Source organism: Mus caroli, unplaced genomic scaffold (assembly GCF_978045245.1).
Source record: "Mus caroli unplaced genomic scaffold, Mus_caroli_1 scaffold_4, whole genome shotgun sequence".
In the NCBI taxonomy this organism is placed as follows: domain Eukaryota; kingdom Metazoa; phylum Chordata; class Mammalia; order Rodentia; family Muridae; genus Mus; species Mus caroli.
The window spans coordinates 56397896-56415634 of NW_028227259.1; the positions used below are offsets into that span (position 1 = coordinate 56397896).

A 17739-nucleotide genomic window follows, 5' to 3' on the forward strand; every position below is an offset into this window, starting at 1 on the left:
CACTCATATACATTAAATAAATAAACTCTTAAAAAAGACTTCCTTTAAAAAAAGAGCATTGAAAAACACATATATTTATATGTGTTTCATAACAATAGCAACATTACAGTTATGAAGAAGCTGCAAAAAAAAAAAATTATGATTAGTGTTCACCACAACATGAGGAACTGTATTAAAGGGGGCCGCATTAGGAAGATTGAGAACCACTGCTGTATAAAGCCTAGAGAATAGAAACAGTCGCAAAGGAAACAAACATGCAACTTCGTGAATTGCTTCTTACCTCAGCCAACTATCAAAACATCCTGCCAACTGGTGTAAATTGAATTCTGCCATTTAAATACCTCGCTTAAGTGCAACAGCTAGTATCAGAGCCCATAATTTTGGGGTGTAACCAGCAGCAATTGTGTTCACAGGAGTGTTCTGCAGAGATTGACTGGTGGAAGAGTTAAGAATCTCTATAATACAGAGTCTATATAGTAAATTTCAACACACACACACACACACACACACACACACACACACCCCACCCCTTTCTCGGTTCTTTTTTGCACATCTGAAACTTTGTGGCTGCGGAAGAACAAGCTTTTGTTCTGTGTTTTCGATCAGACTGGGTAGGAACAATGAAATCTACTTCCCGGCCCTGGTCTCTTTCAGCCCTCGGAACGCATGTGCGAGGTCTTTCAGATGCGGAGGGGACCAGAGAGGGACGGACACACGGCCCAGCAGTTGCCTGGCAACGCCCGCTGGCGGAGTCCTGCCGAAAAAAGGTCCGGGAGAAGTGTCAGCGGCCAGGAGTGGGACCCTGCAGCGCATTCTTTCCTTGCGGGCGGCCGTCCCCGCGGCTGGCGGGTTAGGGCAGGGGAAATGTTGCAGGAGGAGTCGGACCTGTCCCTCATCATTGCCCAGATAGTCCAGAAACTCAAGGGCTCCAATTTGTATGCTCAGCTGGAACGGCAGGCCTGGGTAAGCGGGGCTGATGGGAAGCTATGGAGACCGGCAGGCCGCAGGATGACCTGCCCGCTACACTGCCTTCACCCAGGCCAGAGCTCTTTGCTCTCTCCACCCCTTTTTGCTGTTTTAAACCCTTCCCTGAGCCTTGCACCTTGTTTGCTCAGACCCAGGAGCGAGGCGATTGTATTTTATTAAAGATGGGTGGGGCGCATCACGCCCTTCTTCAGGCCAGAGAATGGCCAAGGCTTCTCCCGTTTATTCTTGTAGTCGTTTAAGGGACCTATTTTTTATTTTTTTAGATGTTGGACTCACGAGCAGCATGCCTTCCTTCTCTTTTACTGTCTCGTGGATGGATCGGGACCCCATGTGCTTTATTCTAATGTGTCACTTTGTTGCACTTTGCTCTCCCTACAGTGATTTTTTTTTTTTAATGTGCCCACCTAGCGTTTATTGAATTCATTTAAACAGACTCGGCCCTGCGAGTAGACAAAATAACCAGGAGAGCTTTACTCTATGAGAATGTAGTGTGAATGGAATCCTACAGTACCTAAACTTTTGTGGATGCTTCTGTCCCCGTTAGGATTTTGAGATCCATCCAAACTTGGTATTTTAGTACTTCTGTTCCTTTTAATTGCTGAATAATATTCCATTGTTTGGAAGCCTGGCCATTAGTTTTTCTAGTTAGTACTTACCTGGTGGATATTTGGGTTGTTTAGAGATTATGGATAATGCCAATATGTATATTCTGTAACTTTATCTTTATCCCATGGATTGTCCAGAAAATGTATTGTTTAGTTTTCAAATTTGGGGAGATCTTTCCAGTTTCTTCCTTTTGTTGATTTCAAGTTTAACTCCAAGATGGATAAAATTTATATTATGTTAATTCTTTAAATTTTGTTGGAGTATTTTTTTTTTATTTTTAAGATTCGTAATTTGCTTTCTCTTGTTGAACATCCTTCGTGTACTTAGTAAACATCTTTTTTTTTTTTTTGATAATTTAGAAATGTCAGTTAAGTCAAGTAGGTTGAAAGTTTTGTTCAAGTGTATCTTTACTGAGTGTGGTATGTGATGGTTAATCTTGTTAGTTGACTTAAAACACCTGAGAAGAGGAAACCTTAATTGAGAAATTGATCTCCTAAGCTTCTTCTGTGGACATATGCACGGGGCATTTCCGTGATTCCTAACTGAAATAGGATGGCCGAGCCCACTGTGGGTGGTACCATCCCTAAGCAGGCAAGCCTAGGCTATATAATCAAGGTACTGAATGATGAGCCTTGGAGCAAGCCAGAGAGCAGATTATCCCTGGTCTCTGCCGTAGTTTCTACCTTGAGTTGCTACACTGGCTTTTCTCCATGGTAGGCTGTCATTTGTAAGACAAATGAATTCTTTACTCCCCCAACCCCCAGTTGTTTTTGGGCAGTGTTTTATCATAGCAACAAAAAGCCAAGGAAAATGTGGTGCTTCAGTTAGCATATATAGGTCACGAGTGAAGCAAACTCTTGAGATTTTCTCTGTTACCTTCCTTACACCCTAGACTGCAGATCCCTGCACCCAGCCTTCTGTTACTTCTGCTTAGAGTCTTGGAGCATAGAGAAATTGCCTCAATATTTCTACTACCTCCCAGCTTCACAAGTCTCTCTGCCTATGTGTCCCTTTCCAAGCAATAGGCTGATATAGTCTGTGCTAGCATCATGGTAGGTGTGGGATCCTCTGATTCTACACTATGAGTTCATATACCTTATCTGTGCAGGGTCCTTATTAGCCCTGGCTTTTATTTTTCTTTGTTTTGCAACTAAACTCAGCCTTGTATCTGTGGCAGGTGTGTGAAACAGACACACCTGCTCTGGTGTCTGCTGACATCTCTGCATTGGCATGAGGTCCTAGGCCCAAGAGAATTTTTTTTTCAACCTGTCCACATTGTAGAGAGCTTTTACAACTATTCTAAACTGGGGAGTTATTGCCTGAAATTTTAAATAGAGAGTTTCTGACATTGCTTGTGATTTAGGGCCGTTGCCTCATGGAAGGGGAGAGTTTGGTTGATGTAGCAGTTTTATGCTTGTTTTTACATATTTAGCCAGCAGAAGGTACTCTGCAGATTCCCGTGAAACCCTGGTAGATGCTCATGGGAAAGGGCACAAGATGAAAGTGGATTCCTTCTTTCTTGTACTCTGGACTACTCTAGACTGGTCTGCTAGCTCATAATTAGTCTGTATACTATGTACCTAACCTCTGTGGTTACCTGGATTATAGCTCATATATGGAAAGTTTAAAAGTTAACATCCACATATAATGGAAACTGTACTATATTTATTGGGGGGGGGAGTATGAATTACCTCACTCATGCTTATTCTTTTTTCTAGTGCCATCCATCTACCTGCAAATTTTATACTTCTATTTTTCTCAATAGCTGAGTAATATTCCATTGTGTGAATAAACTGCATTCCCATTATCTGTAAGTCAGTTGATGGACACCTGACCTGTTTCCAACTTCTGGCTAGTATGAATAGATCAGCAAGGAGCATAGCTGAGCAAAAGTCTGTGTAATAGGATGTAGAATCCTTCAATTATATGCTCAAGGGTAGTAGAGCTGAATCATAAGATAGCTTAATCCCCAGCTTCCTGAGAAACCACCATATTGATTTCCGTAGTGGCTGTACATGTTTGCACCTCCCTTTGAATAGAAATGAGTAGACATTCCCCTCCCCTGCATCCTCGCCAGCATGTGCTATCATTTTTTTTTTTTATCTTGGCCATTCTGAATGAGGAAAAATGGAATATCAAACTAGTTTTAATTTGCATTTTCCTGTTGGCTAAGGATGCTGTACATTTCTCTAAGTGTTTCTGAGCCCGTTGGGTTTCATCTTCTGGAAACTCTCTGCTTAGTTTTGTACTCCATTTTTAAAATGAAATGATATCTTAAGAATCAGGTTTTTAGTTTTTATTCTTCTCTAGTTCTTTATACAGTCTAGATACTAACTGTTTGTAACAATTTGTAACAATTGATGAAGATCATTTTCCAGTCTGTAGGCTAATGCTTTGCCAGATGATTATGTCCTTTGCTGTAGGAGAGGCTCTCATAAGGAAGGGGAGATAGAATATATTGTTATGGCGACAAAAAGGGGAAATCAGAATTGGATGATTAAATACGGAGAGGGATAGGGAGGCCACTGAGAGAGACAACTGACAACAAAGGCAATTGGAAACACCAAATCGACACCTACACCTGCAGAAGCTTTCTAAAATATATACACACGTGAAAGGAATTTCAATGAAGTTACCAAATGATAGGGAGACAACGTCCCAACTAGACATTGAGTAAAACGTCCAGTGCCAGGAATGGGCTAATATTGTTAAATTGGTCAAAAGGGTCCCATGGACATGCCTTCACTCCCAAATCGCAGGCTGTTGCCAAAGCTATCATGTACTCTCCACAACCTGCACTATTGCTGAAGAAAACATTTGTCTGTGTTATCAGACATGGAGAAATCAAGCGGTGCCTAACTAGAAGCTTCAGTAGTATTGACCAGCATTCATGGTACCAGGAGGTACCCTGCACACTACCAAGGAAGAAAATGAATAATCAATATCTGTCATCTACAACCTCTGCACCGTGTAGCAGTGACTTGCCTGTGAGATTATACTGGTGCAATATGACAAAAATGATTAATATGATTAAAAATGAATATAACAAGGTCTGGAGAAATGGCTCAGCTGCTCTTCCATAGGTCCCGAGTTCAGTTCCCAGAAAGCATATGATGACTTGCTACCATCTTTAATGGGATCTCACTCCACCTACTGGCATACAGTATACATAAAAAACAATACTCATATGCATAAATAAAACTTAAAAAATTAATACAGCAAAAATGAAAAAAAAAACCAGCCTATTTGTTTAGTGGTTGATTGCTTATTGCCCCTGTGTCTCAGCCCCCCCTTCCTCCATGCTCTGCCAAAGGCAAGCTAGTTTGCAGACATGATTGTCCTTGGATAACTTTGTTTAGAATTCAGTTCATTTGGTTTTCTTAAAAGTTTTTGTGGGTGTGCAGGGGAGACAGTGTGGAATAAAGACTTATGATTTTATTGAGAATGGCCTGATATTGGTGAGAATTGAATATTGAAATTACACACTGTGTGATTGTTATCTATCCAACAGTGTGACTTTTAGGGAATGTTCAACTAACAAGTTAGAAAAAAATCTCAATTATGATTTTGCTAAGATAGAGCATTCTTAGAAACTTCTTTCCGTTTCTGCCTCTGTTGTGTTCAGCCAGATGACTTGTCCTGTAAAATTTGGTAAAATGTATAAAAATCCCTACCCATTTCTTACACAAGATTCTTTGTAGTCTATACATAAATTTATTGTATAACATATGTTGTTATTATTGGTTTATTGATATGTCTCTCTTACAAATAAGGTTTTAATGGCAAAAATGTTATGGCTTTGTAAGTAATATATATTTTATCATTGTTGGTCTGTGAGTGACTCTGTCTCACAGTGGCTCTATAAGATGGAGGTTAGACAGTCTTACTGATATGAGGGTTAAGGAGTACAATTTAGTGATGAGAAAAAATGCTGTGTCATTTTTTTCCTATGTGTTTGTCAAGTCATTTAAAAAGTTATGGCCTCATAAATGTGTAGGAAAGTCTTACACTTTTTTTCATTTGCTATTTTCTGTAAGTGTTACAAAATTTTATTTGTTTAAACACTGGGGAGAGTTCTCCAATATAGCCTGTGCTTAGGGTTTCCTGTTTGTGCCTTTTTTGTTTGTTTTTTTTATTAACATATGCTGTTAGACTAGCTTCTGGTTTATGTAAAATTGAGTGGAATGTACAGAGTCCTCCATCACTGCTCTTGTCTTCCAAGTAGCTCCCTGTGTTGTTAATGTGTCTCACTGCTGTGTGGCGCATTTCATAAAAATGACTAAAACTGATCGACTGTGCCTCACCAGATTCTATAGTTCGCATTAGGATCCATTCTTTTTGATGTACAGCTCTATGGGCTTTCAACAATATGTATCATGTAAAATTTCCCGTGCCCCGCAGTACCTATCTATACCTCCCTTGGCCTGGGTACCAGACTCCATCTACTACTGTCCTTTTATCCTACTATCCTGTCTCCATACTTTTCCCATTGGGAATGTCATACATTATGCCTACACAGTATCTGGTCTATAATACATCAGTTCCTAGTGTCTCTTGCATGGCTTGAGAGCTAATTTTTCTTGTGCTGAGTAATATCTTATTGTATAGATCTACCATTTTGTATATTTACCTCCCAGACAACAATCTTGGTTTCTTCCAAGTTTTGTCTGGTGTGAACAAAGCTTCTATAAACAGTTCATGTTTGTGTTTCAGGTGTGGGCATAAATTTTCAGCTTTGGTATTTGAACAATACCAAAGACAGTAATTACTGGGTGGTTTGATAAGATTATGGTTGCTTTGCAAGAAAATGACAGTTGGTCTCCGCTTGAGGCTGTAGCGTGTTTTTATTCTCATCAATATTGGATGAGAATTCCTATGTCTCCCATTTTCTCCAGCACTAGGAACCTATGTCTGCTATGTATTGTGATAACTCATTGTGTTACTTTTTAGGTTCCTAATGGCATACCATTTTTTTTTTTTTTGGTACAGATTTTCTAGATCAAATTGCTAGCGTTTGCATGTGTTCTAGGGTACTAGGGTCTGGGATTGATCCAGAGTCTTGCTTGCATTCAGCCACTGAGTTACGCTCTGAGTCTCATTTTTCTTGTTTTTTTTTTTTTTTTTTTTTTAATCTGTCTGGTAGTTCTTTATATATCTTCAGTTTGAAGGATGCTTCTTACACACATGGCTTTCCAAGTGGGCAGTGATTTTCTTGCAATGTGTTGGAGGTGTTAGCCATTGTCTTTTTTTTTTTTCCCCTTTCTGGCTTCTATTGAGCTTCTGTCATCACTGAATGTATACTGCCTGCCTTTATGTGGTGTCTTTTTAGCAGTTTCTTTCTGTTTTTGGAGTCTCACCAGACTTGTTAAGATGTACATTAGTGAGCTATTGTGGATGATCGTTTATTTTGCTTGTGTCTGTCCTAGTCAGTCTTATGACAATCTGACACAAGATCTAGTCGTCTGAGAGGAGGGAGCCTCGATTGATAAATGCCTCCATCAGATTAGGAGGGAGGTAGGCAAGCCTGTGGAGCATTTTCTTAGTGATTAACAAGAGAAGGCCCAGCCCACTGTGGGTGGTTCCATCCCTGGGCTGGTGGTCCTGGGTTCTATAAGAAAGCAGACTGAGCAAGCCATGGGGAGCAAGGCATTAAGCTGCACCCTTCCATGGTCTCTGCATCAGCTCCTGCACTCCCACTTTATTTGAGTTCCAGTCCTGACTTCCATCAGTGATTAACAGTGATGTAGAAATGTACGGCAATTAAACCTTTTCCTCTTCAAGTTGCTTTTGGTCATGGTGTTCTATCACAGCTATAGAAACCCTAGTAAGATAGGGCCTATAGCCCGTTTTAAACCCAGCATCAGTTTGGGAAATCGCTTGACTCATCTTTTCAAATACCAACTCTGGCTCCTCGTTTCTGGTTCCACATTAGGAATCATAGCTAACTATGCCTCTACTACGTTTTTGTAGATCCCTTTCCATCCTTTTCTGTTCAATTTAGAGATTTCTTATGGGCCGTCTAATCCTGTTTTGTGCTGTATATTATCTCTTATTGATCCACCTAATGAGTTCTTGTGTATGTATTATATCTTTCAGTTATAAAATGTCCAGGTGTTTTTTAAAAAAAGTTGTATTTTTATTTATGTGTCTGCATGTGTTTGCCATATGTGTGTGTGCACAGGTGGAGGTAAGATGTTTGATCCCCCAGAGCTGGAGTTAGGAGCCATTGTGAGCCACTGGGTATGGGAACCAAACTCAGGTCCTCTGGAAGAGCAGTGAGTGCTTTTAACTGCTGAGCATTGTTGACCACCCCCCCCCCCCCAGGTGATTCTTGTTTAATGAAGCCAGCTCTGAATGTATTTTTCCTGGATTTTTATAACCATTTTTTCGTGTGTGTGTGTGTGTGGGGGGGGTTAGGTTCTGTGTCCTTCATAATTGTAAAGGTTCCTCTTCATTAAAACTGTTATCTAGATTACCCATGGAGCTCTTTGTAATCTTTTCTCCTCTTGCCTTTGTCCGTGTGCTGTCAGTCAGACAGCAGCATGCCTTTATTGGATGCTTTGCATTCTGTATAAATTAAAATACAGCTTCAGATTGTCACCTGACCCTCCCCGGGTCAGGCTTGGGACTAGTTACCAGCTGGAATGCCATTATGGAATGTGCTGAGTCAAGGCTGAGCTTTCTCAGGAGCAATCTTCCCTTGGTCCTTTCCTGGGTCTCCTAGGGTTTCAACGAAGGATTTGATGTATTCTGTGCATTCATTACATTTGGGTCTCAAACTTTAATCTTTTCCTCAAAAGTCCTTTCCCCAAAGGACTTTGTCAGTGTGTTTTATTGTTTCCGGTTTTAGCCTTCTATCCCACAGAGTACCAGTTTCTTGAGAATAAAACTGGCTAAGTGCTTAATACTTGCAAAGTCTTTACTTATTTCTCTGTGTCTTCGGCAGCCCTGCTGGCTTTGTGCTGGGCTAGTCCTGATTCTCATGCCCATAGGCTTACTCTCCTAGAGAAAGTGTAACTATCGCATAGTATAGCTAGTTCCTCCTTCGGAATTTTTCTCCTTTTACTCTAAGACCTGTTAAATCAGCAACTCTTTTCTATATTTAGGAGTGTGTGTGTGTGTGTGTGTGTGTGTGTCTGTGTGTGTGTATGTGAGAGAGAGCACTCTTGGTTCTAGACAAGTGTATTACTAACCCAGCAGTTTGTCCTTCCACCTTATCCACCTCGTACACATTCATCCCACTTGGTGAGGACTGAAGAAGATAACATACCTCTCACTTATATTAGTCAGTGCTTTATAAAAGAAAACCTGGCTTTTTAAAGAAGGTACAAATGATTCAGCGTTTCTTCATCCAATGTTCTTCATTGTCTCAGTGTTCATTGTGATACTTTGCCCTTTACACTTGAAACACTGACCCATTTTTTTTTCTTTTAGTCAGCTTTGCTAATGTACTTTTAAACAGCTGACTGGACACTATGTGTCTTTTACATTTAATGAACATATTTTCCTGCTGTTATGTCTCCTGTACTGCCTCAAGTTTTCTGTTCAGGTGTACATAGAAATTGGTAGAGCAACTTACAGAGTTAAATATAATTGTATAATTGTTTAAAAACTAAATACAGATTTTAAAAACTATTTTTCTCCTTGTAATAAAATGTTATTTTTAGCATAATTATCCACCAATTATGTTTTAATACATTTCTTATATAGTAGAGTGGTCAAGTGTTTGTTTTCTGACTATTCCCAAGTAACTGGCTTGAAGTTCTTTTGAGTCTTAGGATGGAGTTTTCTCATCCATTCTCTAGACACTGGGGTGGCAGTCTAATTCCAGATTGATGTCCAGGGCCGTATTGGTATTGTTACTTTATTTTATTTTGCATTGAAGTTGATGTTGCATAAACATGTTATTTTCACTCCATTAAGCATTAAATATATTTTGTTATTCAATTTTTAAAATTATAAACAATAGAATTAAAACAGACAGGGCCCTGAAAGAAGATGAGCTTTGGAGAGAGGAATATATAATAGGTATTATAATGTCTAGAACCCCAGAATATCTTGGTATTAGTAAAGAAAAAAACTTCATGAAATGTTATCTCAAATATATGGAATTTATATTCATATGAAAGGTCTACGCCATGAGCAAAATATGTTCTTTTTTAAAAGTTTTTTTTTATTATTTTAAAATTACATGTGTGTGTGTGTGTGTGTGTGTGTGTCTGTGTGTGGGTGTTTGTGAGTATAGCTGCTTACAGAGGCTAGGGGTGTCAGATATCTCTGCAGCTGGAGTTACAGGTGACCATGAAGTTCACCTGTATGAAGGTGCTGAGAACTGAACTTGGATCCTCTGGAAGAGCAGTATGCATAGCCTGTCTTTTTGAGTATATTTTCAGGTAACATTTGGTGTATACTCAGGGAAGATCTAGATTGTATTGTTGCAGTTGATATATAAATTTGAAACTCAAGGTCTCTTATTTGTCCTGAGTCAGGATGCAATGTCATCTTTATCTTTTGTATGTTGGTTTTTATTGTATCTTTAATTTTATAAAGTAATATAGTAAAGAAGTGAATGACGGCATGTAGAATTCCAAGAGAAGAAAATCCTTACCTGTGTGGAATTTATTCTTAGGATACAGGATATACATTACAATGTGAATTTGGCTTGCTAAAGTATATCTCATGTTTTATGTCAGCACCGAGTTGCTTAGAAAATGTCATGTAGGGTTTCTGGAATAGATAGGACAAACCTTTATTGACTAAGGGAGAAGATTGGTCACAAAAAGTAAACTGAGAATGATTTCACGAAAGGGAACAAGAGGTCACGATAGAATGGAGAAGAGAGTGTAGGTAGGAAAGTAGGTCAGCTTGGGGATGTCAGCAGAAGGCAGCCAGGGACAGATCCATCTTCAAGGTGAGAGAAACCAGAGTGGGGCGGGAATCACACGGCACATGTTGAGTGTAAGGCTAAGTCAGCGTTCAGGGCGCCTGGCCTTCCAACCTGAAATTAACACGTACCCCTGGCTACAGGGTGTTCCACTGGGACTGCTAGGATTACAGCAATGAGTCTGCACTATGGTTTTAGATGGAACCAGAAGTATTAGGAAGGAATGGAGAGACCCAATTCAACATGTTTACATTGAGCGTCTCATTAGTGATGGTAATGGACTCTTGAGAGGAATTAGACTAAGTCGGGAATAATGAGAAGCATGTCTGGGAACTACTGTGGGAAAGGGCAGTGTCTTTTAAATACTATGTCTCATTTTCATTTTTATGTCTTTAATTATGCTGTGAGATCTTTAAAAGTAAGAAAGGATATCTTTTTGTTTTTAAATTCAGCAACTAGCACATACAAAGAACTCAGTCATTGCAAGAACAGTGTAGGTGAAGAGAGCACAAGTGCACTTAGGGGGGCAGTCTGTGTGGTGTTCAAGGACAGATCCCAGTTCCCAGTGTTGGGGCAGTGAAAAGGCCACTCCGGATTCTTGTGTGGAAACTTTGTAGATAGGTAGAAGTACCTAGGTTGAATGACTAGCTCTTTGGAGGGTTGGAAGTTCCTGAATTAATACCATCACCGTCTTCGTCGTTGTCGTTGTCGTCGTCGTCAACAACAACAAACAACACAGGGCATAAAGAGGTTGTTGCGGTAATTTCAGAAGGGGAAATCACAGGAGTGTTTACAGAGCACACTCATATGCCTCTGATAATCAGGAGAGACAGAGGGAGAGAGTGCTATATCCTCTTCCGCTGCTTGTTTTTATTTCCTATGTTCTGTGGGATCTTCTGTGATTCCATGAGCAGCCTATGAACTAAGGTCAGGAGGCCCCAGCTACACAAGGACTACACACAACTAAGGAGTGCTTAGTGAAGCAGAAGTCGTCTTCCACAGGGAAGACCACACCTATTGATTATCCAGCACCAAATTGTCAGCCCTGAAAACATACAGGTAACATTATACAGACTATGCAGGTTATATTTAGAAATATATGTATATATATATGTATATTCCATATATATTTCTTTATATTATATATAATTATTTATATAGTTATAATGCATATATTATATAATTATATACTCTATATTGTTTCTATATAATCTACATAATTTCCATATATATTTCATATATATAATCATATGTGATTTCCATGTACATATTCCAAATATATAGTTATATATAATAAATACATTATAAGCACATATAATTTATAAATAATAATTCTATATTTTATGCTATGGAATTTAATAACAAATATTATAAATGTAATAATATATAATATAATATATAATATATACATGTGCTAGTTGTATGTGCTAGTTGTTGAATATATACATGTATATGGAATATATACATGTATATGGAATATATACATATATATGGAATATGATACATATGTATTTATGTAATAGCAATTAATGAAAAAAGAGACCATGAATTTAAAAACAGCAAGGAGGGGTAATGAGAAGGTTTGAAAGGAGGAAAGTGAAGGAGGCAATGATGTAATTATAGGCTCAAAAAAGAAAAGAAAGAATTAAAAAAGCATTTAGGAGTTACAAGCAAATGGATTTGAATTTTTCAAAAATGAAAATTATGAAACTGGAAACAGCTATTATAATCCATATGTATTCATGTAAGCTGTTATTCATAGAATCGATTCTGTTATTCAAAAAATATTTGGAAGATGCTTCTTCAAAAAAAAATGACGTTAACATGACACTTGAAGGAAAGTCATTGTGTGTGATGATGAAATTCAAGCTTTGAATAAAAATGAGCTGTTGAGCGATTGGGACAATGTGCCTGCCACTGTGAACATAATGGCTTCTCAATATTTAAAAACTATTCGTGGGTGATATTGGTGGTGACATTAATGAATATTACTTTTTGATGTTGTTCAATGGTAAGTTAACCACTTGACTTAGTTAGCCAGTATCTGATCATGCATGATATTAGAGGGTCACATGTAGGGAAAAAGCTGAGCAATGCATTTTTTTTGTGTGTGTGTTAGAGACTGGAGAGTGTATTGATATTAAATTCCATATCACAACCAATCTTTAGGAGACCATAGGTTATCATATTTTGGTGTTTCATAAAAGAACATCTTCAGTTGTCTGTAAAATATAATAAAATTCTACTCCATTTCTAGCTACATGTATGTATTGTCCAAATACATCAGGCAAAAAAGCAATGCCATAGGTCGACTGCCATGGGAATTACAAGGAAGTGGTAGTTTTCATCTACTACTGTATATATTGAAAAGATTATATAATGCTTCTCACTGATGTTTAGAATTTTTGTTTGTTTTTAAAAATAAAGCTACTTTAAATAAGCATTTAGGAAAATATATAATGAATTATGATTATTTTAAAATGAATCAAGCAATTCTTTCTTGTGGTCCAATATTCATAAAATTTACCTCTGCTCCTCGGTTGAGTGGTCCTTTGGCATGAGGTCCATTTACACCGTGGTTAGACAGACCGCCATCCATGTCCAGAACTGTTTAAACCACCCTGGTGAAGCTGTGTGCTGGTAAACACTCACTCCCTGGCCCCTCCCTATCCTGATCACCGAGTTCTATTGTTTCTGGCTGTGACTGTTTTGGGCAGAAGCAAATCATAGTATTTGCTTTTGTTTTCTTAATGTGTGTTCCTTCTACATAGCATGATGTCTTCAAGTTCATCTGTACCATGTCAGAAATAACTTTTAAAAGGAAGAATAATATTCAAATAGCCACAACATTTTGCTTGTCTGCTCATTATCTATAGTTTTTTGGGCTGTTGAGAATTAGTACTGGTGTCAAGTGTCTACTTGCTTCCCTGTTTTGGGTTCCTTGGGGATGCACCCGGAAGTAGAATTCCTGAATCATGGGGTAATCATGTGCTTTACTTTAAAGGAACCACCAAATAGACCCACCACACTAACAATTACTTTTAATTGGCTTTACTTGATCTGACGGTGTGCCGATACTTATAATTGACACAAAGCATCCCAGAGTCCTCAGTGACTTTTAAGAGAGTGAGGAACCTGCGATTGAAAGCTTGAGAGTCAGTGTTATAGAGGAGTGGGCTCTAGAGGCCAGTTCTGAATCCACAATAATGGCAGACAGGCGAGGGAAGAGCTACTCAGAGTGACACGGAGCTAGGCCTTGGATACTCGAGAACTTGATAGAGTTTGAAACAGATGTGGCCCTGAGGAAAGCAAATTCAGAGAAGGCGCAGTAACTCTTATTAAAGGGCTCTCAGCAAAAGGGATCAAGCTTACTCTGTGGTCTGAGGTGGTGGGGTTAGTGCTGGCACGTGTTAAGTCAGTGCTGCCACACGCTAGCTCAGCACAGCGATGTAAGGTAAGGGAGGCACCACTAAGGTAGGAATAGAAACAAACATTCCTAAGCTGCAAAGCAGTTCAGCATCCTTGTTGGGTTTTTCTCAGACAGACGACCTTGTGGAGAGGGCAGTGGCCTCTAAGTGGTTAGTGGTGCAGCAGAGCTTCCTGTAGTCTCTTCTAATCCTAAATTTCTGCCATTTTTAGGCACAGGTGGATACCTGGAGTCCAGCATCAGTATGTGAGTGTAGTGAGAAAGAGAGGTGATGAGAGCCTTTGCTGTGTGCTCTGTGTGTTCCTTTCCAGAGCATGTGGCCTCAGCCTCTCTCTCTCTACCTCTCCTGTACTCACCAAGATTAGGGGTTTAAGATTTCATAGGTAAAGGTTTGAAGTTAGACTGTTGTAGTGGAAATGGAAACTGTGTGTACACCTGCGCATCAGCAAGAGGAAGAACATGTGCTTTTAGACTTGCAGAAGAGCGATGGTACTACCGTCAGCATGAGTGGGTGACGAATTACACAGCGTCACAACCATACATCTCCTGCTTCCCGTTTTGTAAGAGGAGTATATTTTAGTTCTTGTCGTGAGCTACAGGCATTGGGCTTAAAGAAGGCTTAAGTTCTCATTGTAGATTTTCCAAAAAAACTCTTTCTCCAAGACTCAACTTTTTCAACAAAAATCTGTTACAGATATCTAGTCCATTACCATCTGGGCACATCTTATATTTTATAACATAACTTTAATTTATACTGAACTACATTGCCAAAAATTTACTTTGATAATTTTCTACTCAATTTTCATAATAACTTCATTTAGTTTCTTTTCTCTTTTAAATAAAAAAGGAACAAATGCAGAGATGTTAAGTGGCTTAATCAAATTACTAAGTAAGCCTGGGAGATAATTTCAGCTCTCTGGTGCCAAACCAGTGTTCCTGCCGTCCTGAGTGCTTTGAAAGCTGTGCTCTATTACAGCCAGGCTTAAAAATCGGTAATTGACCAACTGTACTAAACAGCTCCTCCAACTCCTCAGCATCAGATGGTCAGTGCACAGTCTGCACTGCTCCTGTGCATTTCTGCGAGGCATTGCATGAGCTTGTGCCTTTGGCATCACACAAGGGAGGCTGCAGCTCCAGCTGTGTGAGTGTCAGAGTGCAGGCCAGGGAAAGCACAAGTGCTCATGCTCACCACACTGCTGCTACAGCAGCACGCTGCTGAGGCGCAACACACCCAGGGGAAGGATACCACGCACACATAGAAGTCCTAGTCTCATCTAGGTATTAGTGATAAAGGAATTTTGGATTTGTCCTAAAAATAAAAATTTCTATCTACTTCTCTGTCAATTTCCTATATCTGTTTAGATTGGGAGTATGATTAGATCACTAGGAAATGAATTAGTAATGTGGATACTTCTCTGTGAATCAGAACCTTTCTCCTCATTGGGTCGTCACAATGCAATACAGAAATAAGATGCCTAAACTGTATCAGACTAAAGCTGCACCTTTTAAACAGTGAATGTGAGTGAGAAAGGTTTGTTGTAAATGTATAATAATGCTGCCTTCAATGTGGTTTATACAGTAGGATGCCCAAAGTATCTCCAAGAGAACTTTTCAGAGAGGCTCGTGCTATTGACTCATATGTCAGAACTGTGTCACCGTAGCGTATGGTGCACCTGTGACTGCCCTACTGTGTTGTATGTTGGTTTGTGTGGTGGCTATGCCTGTGCCTTTGGTATGGCTTTGGTCCTGGGCTCCAACCCAGATCTTTGAGCCTGCTATGCAAACCTTCTACTATGTAGTTGCATCCTCAGGTACCCTGTCATGGTTTTGATTCTCTCTTTTCTAAAGATCTTAGTAATTAACCTGACTAGTTAGTTAATTTGGTTCATGCTATGTCCAGCAGGGCTCAGGGAATGGACCTCACTGGGGCAGCAAGGAGATGAAGAAAACAGGCAGGCAGGCAGATAGGCAGACACTGGGCAGGAAGCTGGGAGCTGATGGTCCGGGCTCTCTGCTAGAGAAACTTCAGGACCTGTCCCTGTCCAACCGTCACCTCGAGCTCAGTGTGTTATTACAGTAGAGTTGAACAGAGAGGTGGGGTTATTGCATACAGATAATCAAGGAAGCAGGGTTTATGGTAAATAGCTGAACCAAAGAGGCAGACTTCTCCAATCTTACATCTCGAAGTCATCTCCAGACAGTCACTATCTCAGAAGAAAGCTATGGTGGGTATTCTCTGCACTCTGTCACCATCCATACACAGGCCAGAGGGGAAGGAAGGCTTTGCTCATCCTCCACAGATCTCAGCCTCTGGAGTCTTTGCCATGGCTGTGTGGTGTCAGCAGTACACATCACTCAGGACTCTGCACACGAAGGCCTTCTCTGCTCCCTATAGGCTGGCAACCTTGAACTATTGAAAATGTTTAGAAACAAAAACAAGCTTTTTTCTTCAAATTCTTTAAATGAGACTTTATGAATCATGTCTAAATACAAACCAGAGAAGAGAAAGAAAAACAAGACAAGTTAAATTTCCATTTGCCTCCATCATTGTGAATAATGAGCCGGAGGTTTTACAGCTTTTAAAATAAAATACTTCTGGGGATAATGGACTGGAAATTACTCTGCTCAGTTAAAAATAATTTTATGAAGTTCCTTATTTATTTTGGGATAAAATTGACTAAAAAAGATAGAACATGGTTTGGTCAATATAATTTTGTGAAGCAGCAATTAATACCAGAGTAATAGATATGCTGCAGAGTGGAGACCTGGCCTTGTCAGTCAGATGCTGCTCTAGTCAGAAAGATAAGTGCGATGAGAGCTTTCCTGTAGCCTCTGTGCTGCCTGTCACAGAGGACATAGTGTTCTGTCTTTGTTAGGGGAGCTGGATGGAGGGGTTTAGAAGTTACTGTTTTGTGATTTGTGCTGGATTTGTGATGAGGGAGTATTTGCTTCTAAGGAAACAACACAAATGAAAGCTTGAAGCCCTAAAGGCATTTCCAGTTGTGGGAGCATGGGATACTCTGACCAGTGCGTACCACAGTGAGAAGCCGAGAAGATCTGTAGCTTGGTCAGGCAGCACCAGCAGCAGGTCATAGGGATAAAGTAGATTTACACTGTACTGGGCTACATATGTCTGTTGAAAATCTCAGGCTCCTTTATATTGCTGCACAGCCACAGCTAGAACAGACTTATACTTTAGGAAGAGAGCACTAGAACACAGATTGGAAAAGAAAGATGCTGGTCCATTCATTCATTCAATAAACATTTATTCTGTATCTGTTTTGTGAAAGTAACTATTTTAGGCACAAAGACAGCTGCCCTAGTGGAGCTTGCTATTAAATGTTGTTTGGTCCTAGGCTGACCTTGAACTCAGCCTTAGTCTCCTGGGATTAAAGGCATGTACTAAGTTGCCTGGGCCTAAGCTTTTCATAGCCACTGTGCCTCAAGATTTCCATGCCAAGATCCAGGTCAGAAACTTGTGTCTCCTGGATCACAGGTGAGCTCTCCAATTCTGGATTGTAGTTCATTCCAGATATAGTCAAGTTGACAACCAGGACTAGCCATTACACGTAGTATAGCTTAGTCTTGCCAACTTAAAAATCAAATGCCTTCGAGTATGTTAAAAATATAGGTTTATTTATGTATGTGTTATAAATGTGTATGTGTGTATACATAGTCCTATGTGTCTGCTCATGTATGTGTGTATGTGGTTGCCAGAGGTTGATTCTGGGTGTCTTCCCCAATCATCCTTCACTTTAAAAAAAGAAAAAAACTAAAACAGGTTCTCTCACATGAACGGAGACCGTTGGCTACTCTAATGAGCTAGCTTTCTCTG

General features: G+C 39.6%; 1 protein-coding gene across 2 annotated transcripts in view; it reads left to right on the forward strand.

Annotated features, from left to right (window-relative positions):
- The first annotated feature begins 738 nt into the window (after window positions 1-738).
- Window positions 739-17739, forward strand: part of Tbc1d19 (TBC1 domain family member 19) — a 104635-nt gene continuing 87634 nt past the window's right edge. For both annotated transcript variants that reach the window (XM_021162116.3, XM_029477606.2), the window contains exon 1: window positions 739-963. In XM_021162116.3, the coding sequence (XP_021017775.2) occupies window positions 865-963 (99 nt within the window). In that variant the 5' untranslated portion in view covers window positions 739-864. The remainder of the gene's footprint in view (window positions 964-17739) is intronic.